This window comes from Myotis lucifugus, unplaced genomic scaffold (genome assembly GCF_000147115.1).
Source record: "Myotis lucifugus unplaced genomic scaffold, Myoluc2.0 scaffold_162, whole genome shotgun sequence".
NCBI classification, from domain to species: domain Eukaryota; kingdom Metazoa; phylum Chordata; class Mammalia; order Chiroptera; family Vespertilionidae; genus Myotis; species Myotis lucifugus.
Genome location: NW_005871210.1, coordinates 2857305 through 2883597, shown reverse-complemented (window position 1 = coordinate 2883597; position 26293 = coordinate 2857305). Strand labels below are relative to the sequence as shown.

Here is a 26293-nt window from a genome sequence, read left to right as displayed (position 1 = left end):
AATAGGTTTTCTTTGAATAATTACACTCTATTAATTTCTGCCTCGGGGCTTTCTTTTTTGTTTAGAAAGATAACTATTTATTAGGGATACAATGGCCATGCCATAGAGGCTCCCCTACCTCCCACATAGATGCATAAAGCAGGATCTTAAATGAAGTATCAAAACCCAGGTGAGCTAGAGGCCAAGATGCTACAAAAAGGTTCTCAAGAGTCTTGAAAGATAATTAAACCTGCGAGCATCTACAGTTACATACATATCATTAGCAGTTGGGTTCTTTGATAACCAGCACTAGGTAAGGTATGTGAGAAGATTTTATCATGCACATATATGAATGCATAGTTGAATCTATGGATTATTAAAAATGAATTTGGGGAAAAGATTTAGGCTTATAAAAACCCTTAAAAGAGAACATGCAGCTCTAGCCAGTTTGGCTCAGTGGATAGATTGTCAGCCTGCAGACTGAAAGGTCCTGGGTTTGATTCCGGTCAAGGGGACATACCTGGGTTGTGGGCTCGATCCCCAGTGGGGGGCGTTCAGGAGGCAGCCAATCAATGATTCTCTCTCATCATTGATGTTTTTATCTCTCTCTCCCTCTCCCTTCCTCTCAGAAATCAATAAAAATATTAAAAAATATATTTTTTTAAAAAAGAAAACACACATACACAGAACCATGAGGTTGATTTTTGCACGTGGATTAGTCTCCTGATTTTTGAATTTTATAGGGCTGTATAGTTTTCAAAGCACTTCAAAGCCATTATTATCTCCCTTGATCCTCACAACAACCTTCCAGTTAAGGCAGGGCAAGTAGCATGAGTCCATTGTACAAAGATGAGGAAATTAATGCTCTGAGAGTCCCAGTGACTGGCTCAGTGTTCCTTTGGGGGCACGTGGCAGATTACAATCCAGGCCTCCAAGTTCAAGGTTGTGTTGCCCAGAGTGGACCACTATCTACTTGAATCCTAAACTGCTTGAGAGCAGGGACCATGCCTTCCACTTCTGCAATGCTCCAGGGCACCTGGAAAATATCTGTTAATTGGTTACTAGTACTTATTAATTGCTATTACTCCTATAACATCAACCAACCCTTTACAGCAGTGTTATTTTTCTATGTTTATATCCAAAACTCTTAAAAACCAAGAACAATGTACATACAAAGTACAGAGTGGCTTTACTGTTGTACTAGAATTATTCTAGAACCACTCTCATGCATGCCATTGCTCACCACTCAGAATGCCTTGTTAATAAGGGGCTTTGCTTCTGAGTATAGCCACACAACAAGACTAGGAGTTGGAGCCGAAAGTGGCAATCGATGGGTCTACACAGTGTTTGGTCTAGTTGTGGATGTGGAGAAGGATTTGACAGAGCTGGGGGCCTTCCCCCATTAAAATGTTCTGTTCTCTCCACACTTCTGGAGTACTTTATTTGTTCTTTATTATCAATCTGTTTTTTCCTTTTGTATTTTATATATCTGAAGATAAATCAGTACCATATATACACTTGCATGTACAATGAAACTTATACTGAGTGAATGAATCCTGATCCTATTGAAGGCCACATCTTCTCTCATGCCATGAAAAGAGGGTGGGACCGGGCTTCAGTACAGACACACAAATCTTTTGCTACCACTTACTAAGGCTCTGTTCTTGTGTCATCATCACGCTCCCTAACGGGTAGGGTATGAATGGTATCACTGAGGGGATTTAACGCTACGACTGCTGAGCTATATTGTCCAGAATAATCACTAAAAAAGCCATTTCATGGGAGAAAAGACAAGATTTCCAACCAGTTTAGCTCAGAACACAGAAACAAACTTATCTCTCTCTCTCCTCCTGCCCCACAGAGGAAAGCCGATTTCTCATTTATCCATGTGGAACGGAGACATTTCAGGCAGACTCTTTCCCATTAAAACAAGGGCTCCTCTGGGAAGGATTAGCTCCTTTTGATTCCACCAGGAAATCCCAGGCCCTGGGCCCCCTGCACAGAAAAGTCATTGATGGATGAACAAATGTCACAGCTTCCTGTCCATCTTCAGCTCAGTTTCCCTCACAGCAGAACATCAAACACTGGGTGCCCTCAAGCAAATCCATCAGGATGACTACCTTTACCTGTTTGTCAATAGAAAAATAAAAGGTGAGGCAGAACCCCTAGGGTCTCCCCAAATTATAGGAGCTGTGTGAGTAGTATAAGGACCTTCCATATACAACTAGAAGATACAGGCTTAGAAGTAATCATATCATGGGTAGAAAAAGAAATTATGACTGGGCATGGGAGCTTTCCTTTAGAGGGCGAATGAGAGAGGGTGGTTTTTCTTAATGGAAAATGAGTATCATGGGAAGTTCATTATGAAGAGGTTACCTAGGTTTTTGGTTATTTAAACTGCACTCTCTAATGTATATAATTTGTATATAATGATTCACTCATGGGTAAATAAGTATGGCTTAAATACACATATCACATTCATTAATATTCAAGGAAAGGATATGGGCCTAGATGTCACCTGAATTCCCAGTGGTTCAGTTGTTTACACACACAAAAAAGACTAACCCTTGACCCATGGAGCCAGCAGTGCTACAAAACATCAGTGGTTTGCAAACATTACTTAGCAGCAGTAATGAAAAATGAAAAAGTATTAAGAACCCTGATCTACACAGCAAACAAAAGCAGAGAGACTCTATTTAAGGAGAGGCCAAGAGTCTTAGAGTCCGACCCTGTGAGACTCCCTCTTCCATAGTTTGGTTGCTCCTGAGACAAGTCCCCTAAGATTCAATGTGGTCCCTCAAAAAATTAAGAATAGAATTACCATATAATCCACCAATTCTCTTCTGGGTATCAACCCCAAAACTTTGAAAACATTTATTTTCAAAGATATATGCACCCCTATACTCACTGTAGCATTATTCATGGAGGCCAAGACATGAAAACAACCAGTGTCCCTCGACATATGACTGGATAAAGATGTGGTACATATATACAATGAAATGCTACTCAGACATAAGAAGAGATGAAATACTTCCATTTGCAACAACATGGATGGATCTTGAGAATATCAGGCTAAGTGAAATGAGTCAGACAGAAAAAAGTCAAGAACCATATGACTTCATTCATATGTGGGATATAAAACTGAAAGCAACAACTGAATAAATAAAACAAACAAACAAAGACTCATAGACACAGACAATAGTATGGTGATTTCCAGAGGGAAGGGGAGTTGGAGGGGAGTAGTAAAGGGTAAAGGGGGTCAATTACATGGTGACAGAAGATTTGACTTTGGGTGATAAATACACAATGTAATATACAAATGATGAATCATGGACTTGTACACTTGAAACCTATATAATTTTATTAACCAATGTCACCCCATAAATTTAATTTTTTTAAAATGGTCAAAAGACACATTTGGCACACAGGGTAGGAAAGAGTAAGGGGACAGACTGACTCATTTTCTGTGAGTTTTGTTTTTGTTTTTTGGGGGTTTTTTTGGTTTTTGTTTACCCTCAGAAGTGTACATCTCTGGTGACACTCAAACAAAATACATCCAGACTTTAAAAAGTTAGAAAATTGAAGTGCATAAGCCCCTTAACATTTCAACCAGCCAAATCCTCCAAAGCCCCTTATGCCCACCCCACTGTTCTTTAGCTGCTCAAACTGTAGCTACAGAAGAAGCTACGTAATCTGCCTCTCCATGGCTCCCCTTTGAATGCAATCTGTGGCAGGCAGCAAGTGTCTTTCAGTGGAATGCCTAACCCTCAGTGACAGCTCTGCCTTAAGGGTGCTCCCTGGAGGCATCACCCGGAAGGCTGGGCTGGACACAAGCCTGGCAGCACTACCACTTCCCCCACAAGGTCATTCTTTAGTACATTTCTTGCACAGTCTGTAGAATATGACTGACCTGATGCCCTGATACTGTGTTCAGATACAAATCTGTGGCTTAAACCCTGGAGGAGAAACTACTGTTGGTCTGAGGGTTTTCTGCTCTGACAAAAAAACCTTTAGAGACAGCTTTATTTCAATGAAGAGAATGAGGAATTCTAGCCCTTTCCTTGCTTCAGGGGTATATAGTAATCATCCCAGTGCAACTCTTAACTTCTCCAGAAAGCCTTTCCTGAAACCCATATCAATTTTCAAAACTCATACCCACCAAAAAAGATTAAGCATTCAAACTAATTTCAGAATGTATTTGAGATGACTCCAATGCTCTTTAAAAAGCAACAAACAAACAAAAGAAATCAACCAACGCATTAAAAAATGGCCAGTGGTAGAGGAGAAAGGAAGAACAATAAACCCTCAAGGCTACAGCAAGAAAGCTGCTACAATTGAGACAAAAAATTAGCACAAAGTTGCCGAGATTTAATTAAAGGAAGTAGAAAAGGTTCACCTCTCCAGGACAATTTTCTAATTTATTTTCCAGCCATTCCTCCCGCCCCCCCCCCCACCACCACCACCTCCCGCCACAACTACAATTGTCCTTAGACAGAGAGGTCTTGGTGCATTAGGTTCTCTTGTTTCCTTAGCATCACCATGCCTCTCCGTCCACCTAAGATGCCCTTTCTCCTTTACCTATGAAACTGGTACTCACAGTGCCCTGGCAGGAAGCCTGTGCTGACCCTCCTCCCAGGGCAGGTGCAGGGCTCTTCCTCCTGCTCCAAGAGCAACATGTGTTTCCCACTGATGCAGCGCCCTTCATAGTGCATTATAATCGTTTAGTTGTCTGTGTTTCCCACCATGGGGGCTGAATGCATTTTAATATATTTAAATGAATGAATATAAAGAAGACACTAAATAACATAATGGATAATTCCTGGACGGCAGTTTTATAAAAATGCAGAGACATTCCACATATGGCCCTTTCCTGGGCAGTGAGCAATTACCAATTACCCTCCACTGTCTTATATTATTAGTTGGAGAAAAAAAGATTCCCTTGCTTTAAAAAGACAGCTAACTAAACTCCCTGAGAATAAAGAGGGATCTTATCTTCTCAGCTCAGTTCAGTTCAACACACATTCATTGAGTACCAGTCAGTATGCTAAGTGCAGGGAAACAATGATGAATAAGACCTAGTCCTGTTCCTCTTAAAGTCTACAGACCTGGCTGGGGAGACATAATGCTAATGGATAAGTGGTCAGCAAAGGTCCAGTCCCGACCATGATTTCCTAGAGGAGGCATTGTCTAAGCTAATCTTAAAGAACGCATTCACCTGGTAAAGGGACATTCCAAGCAGAAGAAAAAAAATGCAGGAAATGAATATTAGGCCAAAAAACAACAACAAAAACCAAAAAACATAGTGCATACATGGAAATTTTAAAAGTTTATTTTTATTGAAGTGTAAAATATAACGAGGAAAGTATATGGGGAACAGTGGTAGGGAAGGAATCCATACGAGGCTGATGGAGTAGGTAGGATTCCGATCACAGAGGAGCTTGTGGGCAATGTTAAGGAAATTGGATTTTAACCTATAGGTGATGAGCAGCCTCCGAAGTCAGGAACATTGATTTTCATTTTAAATAAATTACTTTGGAAGTAGTGTTGCTAATGGATTTGGGGAGGGGGGTGCTATCTGGGAGCAGGGAAATCAGTTAGCAAGCTGTTGCAACATTTCAGAAAATGCATGATGAGGTTTTATAAATGGTTTTAAATAGCCAAGTAATAATGATGCTTTCCCCCTTCTTTTAAATAAATCACCCTGGAGCAACTAGAAAAACAAGAAAGAAAAATGCAAAGTCTATACGTAATGAAAATATAACCCTGAGACACAATATATATGGAAAGGAAGCCAAATGCAATGAAGAACAAACAGGGTATAAACAGGCACCAGGGCAAAAAATGCCTACAGCCACAAATCTTAGGTAAAGATAGAAAAACAGAGTTCTCCAACGATGACATTTCCCAAGGAGCAATCTGTTATTTGGAACCAAGGGAATGTGGCCAGGAATTGGCAGTGGGAGTATTCCTGGGACTGACTGGGAATAAGGAGAAGTTGGAGAGACAAGGCAAAATAAAGAACCATTCAGGCGGTTCTATCTTATGGGATGAACCTACTCACAGACAAACATCTGGGGTTATTTGGAACCTCACTGAGAACCAAGGAGGATTCTTGTTAAGCTGAAACAGAGCTCGATCTATCACCAAGAAGAACCCCCTCAAACAGTCCATCCAGGAAGAGCTCATGACATAAAAAAATGAAATGGTTAATAATAACATAGCAATAAAAGAAAACAGCACAAGAATCATCAGATAATATAGATAAGTCTTTGGATTGTCTCTTCTCTCTAGATACTTGCTCTTTTGGTGACTTCAATTTTGTGGTTCAAATATATCATCAATATGCTGACACCCTTCCAATTGATATCCTTAGCCCCAACTTCCCACCACTCCTACTTCTAAATTCAGTCTCAAATCTCTACCTGCTCACCCCACATCTCAAAGGGGGACTTAAAGGAGCTCAGGACTGAACACACCTGGCTCCATATGCCCCCTCTCCCTGGTTCACCACCCAAGCAGGCCTTCCCAGGCCATTCTATATAATAAAAGCCTAATATGCAAATTGTCCCCTTGGGTGGTCATTCGACTGGGAGTTTGACCATTCACGATGATGTGCGCTGACCACCAGGGGGTGGCACAGAACATGGTGGGCATCAGCAACAAGGTGCTGGCAGTGGGCAGCAGTGGAGGCACTGCTGGCCCCGATGGGCCCCGACAAGAGAGGGACAGTGGTGGGATGGTGGCAAGTGAATGGGTGGTGCCAGGCAAAGGCAGGTGTGATTAGGGGCCCACAGACAGTCACCAGCAGCGGCAGTGGGGGGTGGGGCCGCTGCCCAGCTCCCTGATCGATTGCCCTGCAGGCAGGATGGTGGAGCAGGTGAGGTGGTGGCGCCAGGCCAAGGCGGTGTGCCAGGCGGGGCTGCAGAGCTGTGAAGCTGGGGGCATGAACTGGAGCCTGATCTCCGCAGGCCATGCCGAGGGACCCCACCCATGCACAAATTCGTGCACCGAGCCTCTAGTCCTAAATAAAATCGTAAAACCCACAGATGCCCAACATCCACAGTCCCTCATTTATTTTTATCCACAGCATTTTCATCACCTGATATATTTTATAGACAAATAAACATATGATCATTCAGGTTAGATAGAGAGATAGAGAGCAGCACTTATATAACACTGTTTTGGTGCTTTACAGGTATAATTAACACATCTAATCCTCCCATCGACCCATGAAGTGAGAGCTGTAATTATCCTCTTTATGTAGGTGAGTCAAATGAGGCACAGCTCAAGGTCTTGCAGCTAAGTGTGGCAAGCCAAGGTCGGAATAAATGTCAGTCTCCAGCTACAAGTTCTTAACCACTATCCCTCATGTAGAGGCATATACAGGGTGTCCCCAAAAATGTACACCCACTGTGAATGACTATTAACTCCAATGGGTTAAATCTGAAAAGAAAGAAACATCAGTTAAACTATAAGATGTAAAGTTTAGACACCCTATATATAGATGTACATATAAGGATGTGTATATCATATACATATTTTTCCTGTCTCCCACTAGAATGTATATGCCACTAGTGCAGGGATTTTATTGTGTTTATTATTTTAATCCAAGCACCTGGAACAAGGGGTTGGGAATATAGTAGGCCAGCAATAAAACTTTATTGAAAATGGGAACTTATATCTCTTTCAAACAAAATAAAATTTGATGCTGATTAAAGAAAAAACTGCTATTGGTTTCCAGTATAATAAAAAAAAAATGTTTCAAAATAGGCCGGGGAGGGTTGGGGGGCAGGAGGGAGGGGGGTAAGAGATCAACCGAAGGACTTGTATGCATGCATATGAGCATAACCAATGGACATAAGACACTGGGGGGTAGGGGAAGCCGGGGTATTGTCAAGGGCGGGGAAATATAAAGGACACATATGTAATACCCTTTGTAATACTTTAAGCAATTAAAAAAATAATAATTAAAAAAAAGTCCTAACTGGTTTGGATAGAGCATTGGCCTGCGGACTCCAGGGTCCCAGGTTTGATTCCGGTCAAGGGCATGTGCCTTGGTTGCAGGCACATACCCAGTGGGGAGTGTGCAGGAGGCAGCTGATCGATGTTCTCTCTCATCGATGTTTCTAACTCTCTATCCCTCTCCCTTCCTCTCTGTAAAAAATCAATAAAATATATTTAAAAAAATAGAAAAAAAATCTGGATATCTGTCTGCAGAATTGCAGAAAATTTTATGCAATACAAGGAAAAATGAAACTAAGAAATTTGAACATTTTAAATTCGAAGTGATGTTTCCCAGAAACAATTCTGCCACGTTTATCATTATATGCAGTATCAGCATTAAGAAAAGTCCAATCAGATTGGTAACTTCATAAATCATTCCTGAGTTTCTACGTTAAAAAAATGAGAGAAAAGGTGATAACAAAGTCTTAAATCAAGACCATAACAATGGGAATGGAATAAAAGGAAGCACTTAAGAAATAACTATGGGTGATATTAGCAGAGGCTGTGGCTTCATTTAATTTGGTGACATACACTGACTTCTAGGTTTCTATCTTGAGTAGCCTGGTCGAAAGTAGTGTCACAAATGTGTCAGGTTCTAGGGGGTCATGTTGACTTTATTTCAGCTGTGGAATATCCAGGTTGAGATGTTGAGATGGTTATTAGACATATAGATCTGCAGTACATGGTAGGGTCTCATTGACTTGAGAGTCATCAGAACACGGAGATATTACTCAAAACCATGAGTACTGGATACAAGGAGAAGCTGGCCAAGGGCAGAAAGCTTGATAGCATCAAGGGTAGTCTATTTTGCATTATATATGTTCAGTAAATACTTATGAATAAAGGGATGATAGTGCCAATGACTTCCCAAAATTTAGGAAAAATTGACTGAGAATCTGCCTTTTAATTAAGCTGAGAAGCAGTGATTTTTGTAAGCCACAAAGACCTCTCTTTTACTACCTTTTTCAACCTAGTTTTGGAGTAGGGCTGGCTACATTTCCTGTATTTTACTAGACTTAAAAATCCATGCATCTAATTTGCAAAAATAAGTAACTTCTACATACATAATCCATCAATTCAACAGGTAGTCACCCAGTACCCCTGATTTGCAAAGGCATCTTGCTAGGGCCAAGGATGAGGAGTAAGTTGTGTGTATAAAATATGGTCCTTATCCCCAGAGGGTGTAAAATGCAATTTGGAAAGAAGGAGATAAATAAATCTGCTAAGAGTTAATTAACAACCCCTAACTCAGGGAGATTCCAAAGTTCAAGGTTCCTAAAGGAAAGAGTCTGTGCCAAGTGTTTGTCAGAGAGAGAGAGAGAGAGAGAGAGAGAGAGAGAGAGAGAGAGAGAGAGAGAAAGAGAGAGAGAGAGAAACTCACACAGTGAAGCATCATCTTTTTTTTTTCTCATTTTTGAACTATTTTGTATCTTCTTCCTGAAACTCAAAACCTAAATCAAGACTTCCCTTGCCTGCCTAGAGTCCCAGCTAGGTTACCTCTGAGTCAGAGTTCTTGGAGTGACAGATTTTGGACTCGGCATTAGAAGGGGTAGTCAGTACTGAAAAGAGAAGGGATGATTTAGGGTGTTCTAGATTTTTCCAGAATAAAAATCCTAGAGATACTTAATTTCTTGGAAATTCTCATTCCTAATTTAGACAAGTCACTTTGGACAGAAATAGAATGTGGTTTTGATGAACTAAAGTCAACTCTCATTAGAGATCTTTCAAGACCCCTTTTGGTATCATTAAATATCAACCCAATTGAGGGATTGAATAAAGTTCCCTGTAGATGCCTTCATCTGCAGAATGCCTTCATCATTCACCAGAGGTCTGGGATCTCCCCAGGGGGCCAGGTCATCAAAGCAAAGGAGGGGCAGCACCCCTCAAGAAAGCCATCGTCATTTTCATAGTAAGCAGCTGACTTCACCTACACATCCTCTCCTACCACTGACAGCGCTTTCTGGACTTACCTGAATGAAGATGTATTCATCCTGGACGACCAGGGAGCTGATGTCAATGGAGCGAGCAAAAGGCCCACTGCGGGTGGTCTCGGCACATTCCTGGATCCTGCAGGTGAGGTAGTGAGCATCTGGAATGGGAGGGCAGAACGACATTTAGACACGGGGGAATGGCAAGCAAAGCTCTCCTCAGCCCATGGAGCTCTACCTTATGGGAAGTCAGTGATGCCATTTAAAACAGCACTGAGATGGCATTTTCTTGTCCACAACATTTGTAATAATTTCTTTTAATCGTAAAATATAGTTCAGGCAAGGGAGTAGGGAAAGAGTAAAAGTGGTATAGCTTTTTGGAAGAACAAATGTGAAATATCTATCAGAATTTTAAATGTACATCTTACACCAGTAATTCTAATTTGCTCTTAGAATAAAGCACCAAAAACTCAGTGAAAAGCTGCAGTAAATACATGTAAAAAAAACCCATGAGGGTTGACATGACAACCTGCTTCTTTCTCAATAGCCAGTATCTCAGAAAGCTCCCTACACGGGTAATCAAAGGTGCACTCAGGAGGCCATCTGCTTATCCCTCTGCCCACAGGCTCATTTTCCCCTGTCTATTTACGATTCACTCTCACATTTGGACACTTTGAAAAAAGAATCAAGTGTATTCAAGGCCACCCCAAGCAAAGTCAACACCTACCTAAAACTTGGCTCATGGCAAGAGGCCAAACTCATGCCACTTCTGGACTCTCCCCCTGCTTGCCACTGCCCAGCAGGGTGCAAAAAGTCCAATTTAACAGGAAAGAAGTAGCCCTAAAATGAGTTCCTGAAATCCACAAAAAATTCAGGGACCTTATAGTCTTTAGAAATCTTAATGCTTTTATTTTTCAAAACACAGAGACATGAAAATAAGTGCTATGGTACCCACTGTGTGGTGAGAACCCAAAGTGGGGGCTTGGAAAGAATAAATTATCAGGCAGACCTGGCCTCCAGATGAAAGTGACTGAGAATCACAGGGGACTTTGGGTGTCAAAGGTGAGCTCAAGCCTTGAGTTTGCAAAAGGTGTCAAATTTAGGCTTTGGACATTATCTCCAAAGGAGCGTGGATGTAGTCATGTAAGATTCCAAGATGAAAATGAAAGAATATATTTATCATACAACCTGAAATCCCAAAATAGGCTCCCAACAACCGAGGCCTTTTTATTGTTTTTTTTTAATAACAACAAATGCCTGATGGGATGGATTCGACCCCGTTCTCTGGGGGATATGAGAGCAACACCTCTGGAGCTAGATGCCCTGAGTTTGAATCCTGGACTTGCTACTTGCTCATTGTCCTTGGTTAAGCAGCAGCACTGCTTTTCATCTGGGAGGTTCAGGCAGGTTAGTATTTGCCTTGGAGAATTGCCATTAGGTTATATGATTATGTATGAAAAATGCTCAGTACCATGTATCGTTGGATAAATTTTAAAAGATCAATAAATATTAGCTCCTTTTTTACTCTGAAGAAAGAAGGAGGGGGATTTAACACTCAGAATCTTTCTTACATTCAATTTTCTGTTGTTAATCCTCACCTGAGGATGTTTTTTTTCACTGAATTTTAGAGAGAGTGGAAGGAGAGGGAGAGAGAGAGAGAAAGAGAGAAACATTGATGTAAGAGGGACACATTGATTGGTTGCCTCCCGCATGGTCCCAGATAGGGGTCGGGGATCAAACCTGCAACCCAGGTACATGCCCTTGACCAGAAATCAACGCTTGGGTGTGTGGGCTGATGCTGTAACCGCTGAGAAACACAGGCCAGGGCATAAGTGATATTTTATTGTTGAAAATTAAAAGAACATGATATCACAGATCCTACTAGTAAAACCATATTCCAAACTTATATCACTGTTTACTTTCTTTGAGGGTGATGGGTGCACAGACAAAAAAGAAAGGGTGTCTGAACTAGAATCATCAAGGAACCCCTGGAAGAGAAGGCAGTTCTATGTTTAGCCTGACGGAGAAGTGTGCTATGTGAGAAGGGAATTCCTGAAAAAGGGAGTGGAAACCGCACAGTGTCAGGCAGGCAAAGCTCCTGGAAGGCACTATATAATTACATGTGGACTTTGATTAATGTTATTTCTGAACTTCCATTTTCTCTCCTCTCCTTTAAAAAAAATCCTCAAATGAGAAACTAGAAAGACCAGATTGGATGAAGATCTCATTTGCATACCCCTGTGGGAAAACCAGAGAGTGACTTCCCAAATGTCTGAAAGTCACATCACCTTCAAGATGAATGAATTTCTAAATGTCAAATGTCTTTCTAATGTATTTCTAAGACCTGGTGCGGCCACTGCTCCACTTACAAAAACTGGAAGCCCAAGGCCGTGCTCCCTGCACTGTGAACAGAGAGATCTGTTTGATGACTTTAGAAATATCTGGCCCTGCTAGATGACCTGTAGGGAAGGTGGTACCATCTCCCTAGTGAGTCCAGCCTCCATGCCCTCTCACCTTGAAGATGGACTCAGGGTCTCCTAGGGTGGCCTTGGACTGACTGATTCATTCTTTTTGTATTGGCTCAAGGGTTATAGAGAAGTTGCAGGTGTCACTGCCCCCGCCCCCCCCCCCACCCCTACCCTGAGGTTCTAGAAAGCAGAGAATATAAGACAAGTTCCTGTCCTCAGTAGAACCCCAGACCAATACTGGGAATGGGATATTCACATATGAACATGCTCTGGGGTCTGTGTGAGATAGAGTATGACCTGGGGGATGTGGAGAGAGAATGAAGGAGACAATCCATCATCCTTAGCCTTCTTAATCTCCTGGGGGTTTGCATTTCTGCTAGTTTTGCAGAGCCTAGGGAGGCAGCTTCTAACTTTCTCCATTCAGCAGGGCAAGCTTTTCATCCATCTACATCAACAAGTTTCCCATAAAGTCCAGCATTTCTCACTCTGCCAAGCCTTCCCCAAAGCGTCATCCCCTTAGAAACGGGCAGAAAGTCTTAGCAATCTTTGTTTCTATCCTCAGGCTGACTTTACAAAGCCTCTGTAAATGCTGGTTAAACAGAACTGAATTGCATTCAAAGCCTAGCAATTTTGATGTTGAATTATATTGTGACTAGTGATTGTGTTTTGCTTTTGAGATGACTAAATATTCAAGTATTCTAAATGTCTTGTCTCTTGTCACCTCATAGAAAAATCTTCCCCTGATTCCTTCTATGTCAATCTCTTTGGGTAATATACATATTGTCAAAAATTGAAAAAGGGGGATAAAATTGTGAACAAAAGTAAATTCAGTTCTTCAGGTCTTCCTTTAGAAGCAGTGGTTCTCAACCTTCCTAATGCCGCGACCCTTTAATACAGTTCCTCATGTTGTGGTGACCCCCAACCATAAAATTATCTTCGTTGCTACTTCATAACTGTAATTTTGCTACTGTTATGAATCGTAATGTAAATATCTGATATGCTATATGTGTTTTCCGATGGTCGCGACCCACAGGTTGAGAACCGCTGCGAGAAATACCCAGGACCTATTTACTTTAAATAGGAATGTAAAGTCTCAAATGCAAATAAGTAAAACCAGATTCCAGGAAGCTCTAACAAGTTATTTCGCTTCCATAAACCTGCTTCTCCTTTACCGGGAGAGGGGGACTAATAGTGCAAAATATGGACATTGACATTACTGCAAATGCCTAATACAGCACTTAATACTAAAAACAAAATCAACAAACCAAAAAAAAAAAAGTAGCTCCCATTCCTTCCTCTTATGCTTACGGATTTAGAGTTTTTCTAAAACTTGTAATTGCCATAGGAGAATTCTAGTGTCTGTGCCTTCTAAGTGGTATGTGGTATGGTACAGCTAGCAGGGTAATAGACAGTTAGAAATCACAGCAACCTGGATGGGTATCTTAGTTGCTTGGGGCATCCTCCTGTGCTCCGAAAGGTTGCAGGTTCTATTCCTACTCAGGGCATACACTGAGGTGATGGGTTTGATCCCCCATCAGGCTGAGTATTAGAGGCAACAGATCAATGTTTCTGTCACATCAATGTTTCCCTTTTTCTCCCTTCCTCTACCTCTAAAATCAAACATATCCTTGGGTGAGGACTGAGAAAAGAAAGAAACAAAAAGAGGGGGGGATTAAAATACACTTTGTGCCTTTTTGTGATGATCAAAAGATAAAAATGTTTGGGGATGTGTGAGTGTAAGAAAGCAAAAGAAGTGTCATATATGTCATTAGGCTAACGTAGTGATGTTATGTGCATTTTCTAAGCAAAGGTGTGTTAGAACCAATTGACTAAAGAAGATCAGTTTAACTATAGAAAAACTGATTTTAAAAAATCCAGAACATGGAACAGAACTAATATATACTATACTTGAACCTAAGTGTGGTGCATGGCATTTATCCCTGGTATATTTCTGTCTACTGTCTTCAATTCTTGATAATAAGCCAGAAACTCTTCTAGTGCTTTGCATTTTAATCTCATAAAATTTCACAGCACTCCTGCACCATAAATTTTATCCAAATTTGGACCATAATTCCTAAACTTTCAGAAAATAAGTATAAGCTTAATGTAAGAAATTACTTTATTAAGAGAGAGAGAGAGAGAGAGAGAGAGAGAGAGAGAGACCCCCCCCCCCAAGAAACCATAGGAGCTGTCCAGCAGTAGCCAAGGGTATGTTTTAAGCCTGGGCTCCTGGAACCTGAGGACACACAGCAGAGGCTTGGGGAGAAGGTATTACTACACCAAGTAGGAAATCAGACAGCCCTACAGTTGCTTTCAACCCTGAAACACTACAACAACCATAGGTCACCTATACGTCTTTAAGGGATTGACATGGGAAGCAAGGCCAAGGCAGAGTTGTTTGGAAAACTGACCTGTGGGTCCTCTTCTGAGATTTATTGTCTGCTTTCCTCCTGCTGCCCCACTATGTTCCTTCAGACCCTTCCATCGAACTCTTCCTCCAGTGTTTTTTTTCTCAACAGTAACAGTCAGATAATATGTTTAGCCATCCTTATGATCAATGAATTTGACTACATGAAATTATCTCCCTAAATCTTAAATAGTTCTTTCATTAAAAAATGTTAAAGAGTATGGATCATCCCTCATTCCTGCCTGCTTCAGAGAAAGAAAGAAAAATAAAGTACTTGGCACAGCGCCAGACATAGAGTAGTGCTGATTGCTTTCTAACGCTTCAAAAACAAAGCAAATATAATACATTGCCCAAAATGCATGTTTCTGGCATGCATCTGTGCTTGGCCTCAAAAAACACATGTTTGCACACAACACATGCATTTTTCTTTCATGTATTCTGAATGATATTCCAGCACTTGCAGCCACGTTCAAACAGACTTGTTCAACATTTTATAATTTCTATAACATTCGCTCCATTTGGTCAACCCCTAGCCCTGTGCAGTGGGCAGGGCAAGGGTGAGTAACCTCAGATAACAGAAGAAGTCAGAAAACAGAGCGTTTAGGGGGGAAGGGGGTCCCCTGGTCTCAGTGCTAATGGGTGGCAGAACCCAGGACCCCAACTCACCAGCAGGCAGCATTCTTAGATCACCTCCATTTTCATGGATTATTTGGCTCTATTTTGACCTAGGATATACTAATTCCATTTCATGCAGTTTAAATATTTCATACATAGTATATTTTCATGTATTTTACATATTTTTGTTTAAGTTGATTTTATTTCTTGAATAGAGAAGAGCCCTATAAATATGATCAACCTTGGGACGAATAAAATGCTTAAATGCTGCAAAATGATACTTCATCAGTCCAAACTGTGTAAGATGTACATAGATGCAAACTGTGCAAAGGGGGTCATGTGTTCAAAACCTTGGGGTTTCTCTGCTGTTTTCAGGGAAATATATATAGGTCTTGTGCTCCACTGTAAGCCCAGGGCCGAGAACAATGTCTGGCACCTAGTAGGCCATCCCTAAATATTTGTGGAATGAATAAATAAAAAGTTTTGCAAGTAACTGCCCAGTTACTTCTGTGGGTAAGCCCGAGTATAGGAAAGATTTGTTTTTTAAAGCTGGCAACCCCTGCAATTCCCCCAGTGAATGAAAAAAATGCCATGATGAGCTACGGACATCCCTGTTCGCGTTACACTGGGGATGTCAGAAATGACTAACAGGAGCCTCAAAATTCATCACATGAACTCACGTCCCCCAAAGATTCATTCCTGAGGGTTTATTTCAATGAAACGTCTCCCCTGGGACCAGAGGACTCTCTCCCACTCAGGGAAATAAGGATGGAGAAGGCAGCAATGGAGCTCAGGGCTTTTCATCTTCCCAAGCCATTAAAATGCAAATTGGGGGAGGAGAGAGAGCTGCAGGCAGGTCTGCCCGGGCCTAGCCTGGTGGAGGCAGCACTCACATCCATCCGTGGTCCGCACCTCCATGTGCACCAGGTCCGCCTCCTTATCCAATCCGGCCACCGACCTGGGGAAGGAAGGAGACAGAAGCTCAGTGACCACAGGATGGCAGAGGACACAGGGGAAGCACTCAGGGCGATTACTGGGAATGTCATTTTTCTCAAGAGGCCCTGTCCTGCATCATCGGGACCCACAGAACAAGACCACTGGTGGGCCCCAGCCACTGCCTCTAGTGGCTGCCATCTGTAATGGTCACAACACATGAGTCCTAGAGTGTTGTCCTGGAGAGACTCGGCGACTCTCAATAAACATCAAAGAGTACACAGTCCAAAGGAATGCTGGTCTAAATCTCTGTTCTGCCCCTTTTCTCCACCTCACACCTTCTAAGAGGTTCTTTCTCCCCCACTGTCTTCCATCTCCCCCATCTTTCCCCACCTGATGGCTTCTACCACATCCCCCTCCTCTGCCTTCCCACAGAGATGCGCTGTTCCCTTCCCGTTCTGTCCCCTGTGGAAGGTGGATTAGCCTCAGCCCTGGCTGTTTGCTTTACGGCACTCTTGCCCCCCTGAGAGATCTGATCTGCCTCCCTTCCTCCTGCCTCGCAAATAGTAAGTGTTTGGTGACAAACATTCAAAATCTGGCCTGACAAGGACAAAATTCTCCTGACGATCAGAGAGGGAAACCTTACAGGTCTATTGCCAATTGCCAGGAGAAGGAAGGCTGAGAGTCCTTATAGACTATTCCTCCCGGGCCTCACCTTGCACTGGTAAAGCCCAGTCAGGGTCTCCTGCATGACATACCCTGGCCAGAGTGCAGGACTCAGAAAACCAGCTAAAAAAAGGCAACACCGACATTAAAGCATTCGTGTACTAAGGAAATCACATAATCTACTCTCTCTGGCAAGCTCTTACTCATAGTCTATGTACTCTTATTTTAAATATCATTCTGGTTTCCTGGTTTTTCAGTCCTTAACAGGTAAGAAGCAGCAAGTTAGAAAGAAAACATGGAATTTTAAATGGTGAGAATCAGCCCGGCCTGTGTGGCTCAGTGATTGAGCGTCAACCCAGGAACCAAGAGGTCACAGTTCAATTCCCAGTCAGGGAATTTGCCTGGGTTGCTCGGCTTGATCCCCAGTAGGTGTCAAGCAGGAAGCAGCCAATTGATGATGTTTCTCTTTCATAGATGTTTCTTATCTCTCTATCCTTATCCCTTCCTCTCTCTCTAAAAATAAATATAACATTATTTTAAATGATGAAAATCAACAGCTAATGCCTAGATAGCAAGAGAAATAGAAACCCATGAAAAAGACCTATGATTTCAAAACCCAGTCTTCCACACCATAAATCTCTACACTTCTTAATGGCCCTAAGGTCATTACTGTACTATAGCATCAGTAACTAAAATATATGCTGAGGGACTGAAGGCATAGGAAACAGGAAGCCAGGGGGTAACGGTACCAGTGTACTCTGTTTAGGAGATTAGGGTTACAATCGATGTATGTTAGGAAAAATAAAATAATTTTTGTTAAAATAAAATAATTAAGTTTTGAACGGTTAAACTTCAGTTACTTAACAAATCCATTCATATAAAAAATCTTTTTCCAAAAAAGTGGAATAAATGAGGTCTTCCTCCAATGCCTTATTTTTTCCCCAATGATCATTTATTAACTTTTCATTTTGCCGCACCTCATTTGATCCCAAGGGTAAACACATAAGGTAAAGACAGCAGGTATCATTAGCTATATATGAAGGAATGGGAAACTGAAACACAGAGAAATTGATGTTTATCTAAGGTGACACAGGGACTAGGCCAGAATTAGAGAGACTTACTGACTTCTCAGTCAAGAGCTGCTCCGGTCCTTCCTACCTCTTCTCTCTTTTGCTTGCAATGTCCTTTCTATCTAACCATTCCTTGCCCCCTTTCTCCTCCAGCTACCTCTCACCCTTCCTTCAAGATCATGTGGCATCACCCCTCCAGCAGCCCTTCCATAGCTCATCTCACTGCTTTATCATCCTCACCTCGGTGGTCCCTAAACCTGGCTGCTCATGAGAGCCAAGGAGGAAGCTTTGAAATAACCGGATGCCTGGGCCCCTCCCCAGACCAATGAAGTAAAAATATTTGCAGATAAGACGAAAGCATCACTATTTTTTAAATCTCCCAGGTAATTTCTAGGCACAGCCCAGTTTGAGAACCAATGTTGTGCATGGCTCGATGACATCACTCACATAATTGCACTTCGTTTTCTTCCCTACTTGGATGTAAACTTTAAAGAAGCAGGATTATGTCGGTTTAACTTTAAATCCTTGGCCCCTATGTAACTAGTATATGTTAGGTGCTATTGAATTAATAAACAGCCCAATCTATTCATGCTGATGCCAAAATTTCAGTGTGACACTCAATTGAGACCAGACCCACAGAGGGCAGAGGGCAGGCACCATAAGAGACTACGTGGGCATCTTTTCTGTCCCGCAGCCTCCCTGTTTCTTTATAAATAAGTTGGTATTCTCAGGATTAGAGGTGTCTTGGGTATTATTTTTCTATCCTCTCCCAAGGTCAATGGCAGGGTAGCATGTACCAATTGAAATCATAATGGCAAAGCCTTGCTGTGATGATCAAGTACTATGCTCTATAACAAAAGAAGAAAAGTCCTTGCCTCTTAGCTGCTTAAAACAAGATAAACACCACCAATAAAATAAGCACTAAAACTGTTCCCTTCTCCGGGATTGCTCACTTCCTTCCACCCACCTAAAACCTACGTATTGTTGGACACCTAGGTTGCTTCTTTATCTTGGCTATTGTAAACAGTGCTGCAATGGTCCTAGGGGTGCATATGTATTTTCAAATGACTGTTTTTGATCTTTGAATAAATACTCAGAAGTGGACTTGTTGGGTCCTAAAGTAGTTCTATTTTTAATTTTTTGAGGACCTTCCATATATTTTCCATCGTGTTGCACTAGTTCACAATCCCATCAACAGTACATGAGAGTTCCCTTTCCTCCACATCCTCACAAGCACTTGTTTGTTGCCTTTTTGACAATAGCCATTCTGATGTGTGTGAGGTGATAGCACATTGTGGTTTTGATTTGCATTTTGGTGATGATGAGTGATGTTGGGCATCTTTTATTTGTCTGTTCGCCATCCGTATGTCTTTAAATGTCTATTCAGGTCTTCTGTCCATTTTTTTTTATTATATTGTGTTTTGATGTTAAGTTGTAGGAGTTATTTATATGTTTGGATATTAATCCCTTATTAAATATATCATTTGCAAATATCTTCTTCCATTCAGTAGGTTGCCTATTCATTTTGCTGATGGTTTTCTTCACTAGGCAAAAGCGTTTTAGTTTGATGTAGTCCCTTTTATTTTTGCTTTTGTTGCATTTGCCCAGGGAGTCATACTGCCAAGACTGACATCAAAGAGTTCACTGCCCTATGTTTTAATATAAGAGTTTCATGGTTTCAGGACTTACATTCAAGTCTTTAATCCACTTGAGATTATTTTTGTATATGAGAAAGTGGTCCAGTTTCACTTATTTTTATGTGTCTGTCTAGTTTTTGTAACACCATTTATTAAAGAGACTGTCTTCTACCCATTGTGTATTATTGCCCTCTTTGTCACAGATTAATTGACCATACAAGCATGGGTTATTTCTAGGCTCTCTATTCTGTTCCATTGATCTATGTGTCTGTTTTTGTGCCAGTGCCAGACAGCTTTGATTCCTATAGTTTGTAGCACACTTTGAAATCAGGGAACATGGTACTGCCAATGTTGTTCTGTACTGCCTATATTGTTTAGCTAGTTGGGGTCTTTTGTAGTTCCAATTTTCACACTGTTTATCACCCAAGACTATAGCTCACCTTTGTTTAGGAGGGTGTTTGTATATTTATTTGTTTAAATAGAATAGAATCATTCTTATTAATATACTACTTATCAGAAACTCTTTATCTTTTCTCAATATTTACTACCACACACAGCTCAAGATTAGGCACATTGACAGATTAGATAATAGGGGTAAGAGTATCCCTATGGTTCTGATAACCAAAACTGTCTCCAGACATTGCTAACCTTCCCCTAGGGACAAAATCGCCCCCAGATGAGAACCACTGCCTTCGCTGGATACATTTATTGGATGCCTGGACTCTGTCCCTTCTGTAGTAGCAAGGCAGGAAAGATAAGCATGCAGTGATTCCTCCCTTCTTCACCCACTCCTAACACTGCTGACTACTGCTATTCTGGAGCACACATCTCACCAGCACACTGTCTGATATGCATCAAGCAGAATCAATCGAGTCCCTAACGTTAAATCCCCAACAAGTTCCCATTCTAAAAACCTAATGTAAGAAAAGGTGCACACAGATACAGAAAGCAATGAAATATAAGTTGTAAGAGATACGTGTGTAGAAATGTTTGGAAAAGTGCATATGGTAATAACGATAAATGCTAACGGGTGTTGAGACCATTTACATGTCAGTCAGCGTGTTTGTTGTTTTGTAAGTACTCTGTTAATTAACCCTCCAAATGAGATTTTAAGGAAGGTACCATTCATGTAATTTTCATCCTCAATAAAATGGGAGATAATAAGAGAAATTAAACTTACATGATAATAATAATTCATAGATATTGAGTGTATTATGTCAGTCAGTTTTAAATGTAAATGCTAATCTAATTCAATCCTCACATCAATGTTATAAGTAGGAATCATTCTTTTTCCATATTTTAAAAGGGCACAATTAAGCATTGAGAGCTTAAGCAATTTGCTGAAAGTCATACAGTTAAAAAGCAGCAAAATTAGGGCTCAAACAAGGCAGGTGGCTTTGAGCCAGGAGCTTAACCTCCCTGTAAGCTGCCTCTCCCGGCTGGTGAGAGGGATGGGGTTTGGACCCAGCCATTCCTCCCAGAGGCAAGGATCATAGCCATCATGTCCCATTGCCTCCTCTCCCCATGCCCACCACGTAAGTCCTTTTAGGGAATATAAATGCATTCTGTGTACATTTTCAATATCTCTGAAAATGTTGGCTCTAGAATAAATGAACTGCAAATGACTCATATTGGTGATAATCAGTCAGAAAGAAAAAATGTTGGGAATAGAAAAATGAGGTTGGGCCGATAGCAGAGGAATAATGAATGGAGATTTTTGCAGAAGCCTCAAAAAAATAAATAAACACAGTTGAGAAAAGGAAACTTGGGGTTTGGGTTTGACTCTTCTTTAGGTCTATGAGAATGGAATGACCTGAGACATATGTAAGAGGAACCAGGAGACTCCCATGAGTACAGGGTAGGGGAAGAGAGGCATGCCTGCTCAGATAGGCCAGGTGGGTTAATAATCGCCACTGACACCCCTTCCATAGCAAGCATCCAAGTCCCTTCTCATTTCCAAGACCTAAGTGATGACAAGTTGGACTATACAGCCAGCAACAGTATCTAGCACTGAACCAGCCATAAGATGGATCAAGCTCCCTGTGCTTAATGTCGGCAACAAAGTAAAGCTAAATTTGCAAGTATCCCCTTGAAATTAGATGGAAGGAAACTTCCAGAAAGTTTCTAGAAAGCACTAAATTTAAAAAATTGTAACTGTATGCATTATTTCTAATGCAAAATGAAAAGTAGTGCCTTTGTTTGGATATGTTGCATTCTTGGTTTCAATTAACTATAAAACAGAATAATTGAACAAGATAGAGTTAAAGTGTATCAAGAATAGGTATGATGAATCTATGAAAGCCATTGTGAATATTTAAAAATTCCTCAATGGTAAATTCTCTTGTCATAAAGTTTTTCTAAAACCAAATGTAATGAGGGAAAACTAGTCTTTTCCAGTGGATCTTTCCATTCGTTCTCAAGAAGGGAAGCAGTATAACCCCCTCTGTGCAAACTCCTTTCACATTTTGAACATATATATCAATAATTGTTTAGTTTACACATCTGTAAATGGGAATATCATAATACCTACTCCATAATGTTATGGGGATTAAATGAACTAAGTAGGAAACACTTAGAACAGTGCCTGATAGAAAGTATTATTATATTTGAGCTATTATTATTATTCATTTGCAGAACAGATAGACTCTTCTGCTTTCCCACCTGCCTTCTTCCCTCCCTCATACTTCAGTTCTGCATTTGTTGAATCTTAATAATTATAGCATTCTTCCAGGCACTGGATACAGAAAGTTCTAGCTACTGTGGAGTTCAGTTTAGGCAAATCCCTCCCTCTCCACATTGATTACACATCACAAATCCAGAACCAACTCTTGATAAGGGTTCATATAATGCCCTGTTTTCCTCACCAGTATGGTAATCAGTATACCGGATTGCAATTTTTTTTTTACCTGTGGGATATAATCTTTGACCGCACGGGCTTTTGCTGGATCTTTATGTCAACATTTCCATCACAGTGCTGGGCATATGGTAGATTATCAACAAATATTTGTAGAATGAAAGATTATAACACTTTCATCCACTCAGACAAACTTCATAAGGCCCGTGTAAGCCTTGAGCTCACCCGTGGGTCTCAAAGACAAACGTTCCTTCTGCTCAGAAGAGATCTCATTTTCCTACCTGTGCACCAGACAGTGTTTATCATGTGCACTGCTCAACTGGTGCTGCAAAGGGGGGAGCAGAGGAGAGGTATTTATAACAGTTAACAAGCCCAGCATCAGTGCATAAGAATCATGTGAAACTGAGACGAAGGTGGTGATTATTCTCCAAAATTAGAAAATAATTCTGCCTTCTGCCTTCTGAGCCAGGTCCAAGGACACGGGAAACAACAAGAAATAAGGAGCCAGAGCCAAACCTCCAGGGAGACACTGAAACCAGCTCCTAGAACCATCCACTCACAGATGTTGCCGCGAAAGTGCAGATGTTACTGATGGAAGTACCTGAAAAAGATCAAGTGGCTTTCAGGTTTATTTTTAGCAACTGAGTGCTCTGTTCAAACACCGTCTCCAAGTCCTACGATAAATTAAGTCACAGGGAACTTATAGGGAACCCTCAGCGGCTCAGCCACACACAGCAGTGCCCGGGGAGCTGGATGCAGCGACCTTTGAAACATACTGATCTCGCCAATCTCTTCATTTCATAGATCAGAAAACTGAGCGTCACACCATTATCCAAAGACACACGGCCAGCTTGTGCTGCAGGGCCCTAGAATCCGATTTGAACCTCAGCCCAGGCTCTTCAGGACATACTTACTGCCACGAAGAAGAGGCGGGGCTAAACTGTGTTTTCTCTCCTGGTGGATGTGAATCCCATTAGGAAACCTTTCCCAGCAATAAGAAAACTGGATCTTGGTGTAAGCATAAGGCAGTATCGAGGGTAAGACATAGACAAGGTCAAAGTACAAATACTTTATGAACTGATTAGCTAGACACTTACATTACGAAATAATCTCATCTCAATATATTTATCCACTTCACACACAAATATACCCCCCCCTTTATGTCTTTGCTCGGGTTGTTGCCCCACCTGCAATATTTCTTCTGTTCTACCCTGCATATTCCCTGGTTATGGCTCAGCTCAATACCTACTTTCCATGAAAGCTCCTGACCCCAGCTGACTATTATACTCCCTTGGGAAACTTTCTAAAAACATTGAATATCAATGCACAGGCCCTACTCTCAGAAATCCTGGTTTAATCCGTCCGGAGCAACAATCCTCTCACATTTTAGTAGCATCTGAGAATCTCCCTTGTTAAAACACAGATGCTGAATTCTACTCTCAAAGTTTCTAATTGGGAGAACAAGGGGCTTAGAGGGCCAAAGAATTTGTAATCTTAGCAAATACATAGATGATATGATCAAGACAGTCAGAGATCACATTCTGAGGACCTCTAGCTCAGAGTCTAGTCCAGCAATCAATAGCTTTTAGATGCTCCTGGGTGATAAGAATGTGTGGTCAAAGTTGAGAATCACTCATTAGAGCCTGAAACACAACCTCCATAATCTCAAACTAAAATAGCCTTTCCTTTTTATGTACTTGCAGGGTAGTTCAGAGTATGAATTCTGGAATCAGACTCTCTGAGTTAGAGTTTCAGGTCCATCACTCAGTAACTGTGGGATCACAGGCAATTCACTGAACCTCTCTAAGCCTCAAATCTTCTCATCAGCACAATAAGGAGATAATAAAAGCACCCTTCTTATTGTTTTTATGAAAACTAAATGAACTATATAAATGCATGTAAAACATTTTGAAGACAGAGAGCCATGTGTTAACACTTGGCACTTTATCATGCTTACTATATTAAGTGCTCACATTATCTAAAGTGCAACTATATTTATTGAGTACCTAATGTACCAAAATCTTTCCTATCAATTTAATATGTTATCTCACTTAATCCTTAAAACAACTCTTGAGATAGGCAGTATCTTGTGTTTCTTTTTTCAAATGAGAAAATGGAAATTTTGAGACAACAAATTGCATAACCAGAGTGAGAAAGAGCTAGAGCCTGGATTCAAATATCGTCTGTCTTACCCAGCGTCAGTTATCTGTACACCTGAAATATTTCTCATTCTTGATTGGACTAGTCTTAAAGACAGGCTCTAGATCTGATTGAGTGATGTTTTACACTAGTGCCTAGCACTGTGCCTTGCTCTGCATTTATTAAATATCTGTTGAGTAGATGAATAAATACACAAGTGAGAATACTAATAACCCCAGCAGTATATTTAAGATAAATGTGGAAAAAAGCTCTATATTATGGTGAAACAGATTTCATTCATTTAATTAATCTCCAGGCAATTAAGTGAACAAAGTCTTCATTTTATGTTGTTATGCCTCTGTTTTCTCCATTTATCCTGCAAGCAATATTGGATCTGTCAAACACACAGTCAGCTGTGATTTGCTTGACAAATGTGATCGTCCTGTGAAAATGCTAAGGCAGCAAAAACTCAGGGATCTCATCCAGTTCAAAAGCTTTCTGCCCAAATCACAATCCCCTGCTTCTACCAACGCTAGCTCCCCTAGACCCACAGACACGTAGGTACAGACCCCCATGTCCATGTCAGTACTACTTGGTCCTAATGTAGCACATTAGACCAGGGCTAGAATCCCAAGTCAAGCTGGGTCAACACTATTTGTTCCCCAGACTTTAGGAGAGGTTTGAGAAACTGGCCTGAGAATTGGAGCACCTTGTCTGGGACACCTTTAACTGTTCTGCCAGAAAGAAGAGAGAAGCAAAGATAAGAGACAGAAAGTGAATACTGGGTGAGATTCAAGGATAGGGTCCTTTCTGAGATCTAAATGCATTTCTTCTCTTGAATCCTAATTATTCTCTCTCCCCCTCTAATTCCGCTACCTCAAGTTATTTACTGTTTCTTGCAACCAGAGAGTCATTACCAATACCCTCCCCCAAAAGTTGCTCAGCAATGCCCAGGGCCTTCTCCTGACTCCTGGATCAGCTCCTGTTCCTTCAGCGTTCAGGTTCTCCAGGCAAAGTAAAAGGACCATTGACTAGTAGATCAGTGTCCTTCAAGCTATGGGCTAGGTGGTCCCAGCACTTGACAGCTTATAGAGGACTTTCATATCATGGTCTAACTTTATTGTGTGACTCTTGGGAGGTAGGTATCATTGTTCCCTTTCCACAGATGATCAAACTCAGGCCGCAGAGGTCACTAAGGATCATCCAACAGAGCTGGGGCTCCTGCCGGGCTCCGCTGACTCTGAGCTCTGAGCTCTCAGGGCTGCGGTTTCCACGGCTGCCTCTCAGATAAGCCACAAGGCCACCTGTAATTAGATGCGAGATCATGTGGTACCGACTGAAGTGCTGGAGGAATCCAGAGAGTTAATTAAAAAAAAAGGCAAAGGGCATTAAGGAGACAGCTTGGGAGGATGTTTTGTGGAAAGTTCTTAGAGAGGGAAGAGAGAGAGACCAGGTGTATTTATAGACTAATAATGTGCAGAAGGAGGGGGGGCGTGGAGGAAATGTGCCTCCTCCGGCAATTCCACATATGAGTGAAATCATATGGTACTTGTCTTTCTCTGACTGACTTATTTCACTCAGCATAATGTTCCT

General features: G+C 41.3%; 1 protein-coding gene across 1 annotated transcript in view; it reads right to left on the bottom strand.

Annotated features, from left to right (window-relative positions):
- The window catches only part of SORCS3 (sortilin related VPS10 domain containing receptor 3), a 506985-nt gene that overhangs the window by 122919 nt on the left and 357773 nt on the right, over window positions 1-26293 (bottom strand). Inside the window, exons 6-7 of the mRNA XM_006095936.3 lie at window positions 16295-16359; window positions 9954-10072 (exon numbers count right to left, since the gene is read on the bottom strand). Of these exons, the coding sequence (XP_006095998.1) occupies window positions 9954-10072; window positions 16295-16359 (184 nt within the window). The remainder of the gene's footprint in view (window positions 1-9953; window positions 10073-16294; window positions 16360-26293) is intronic.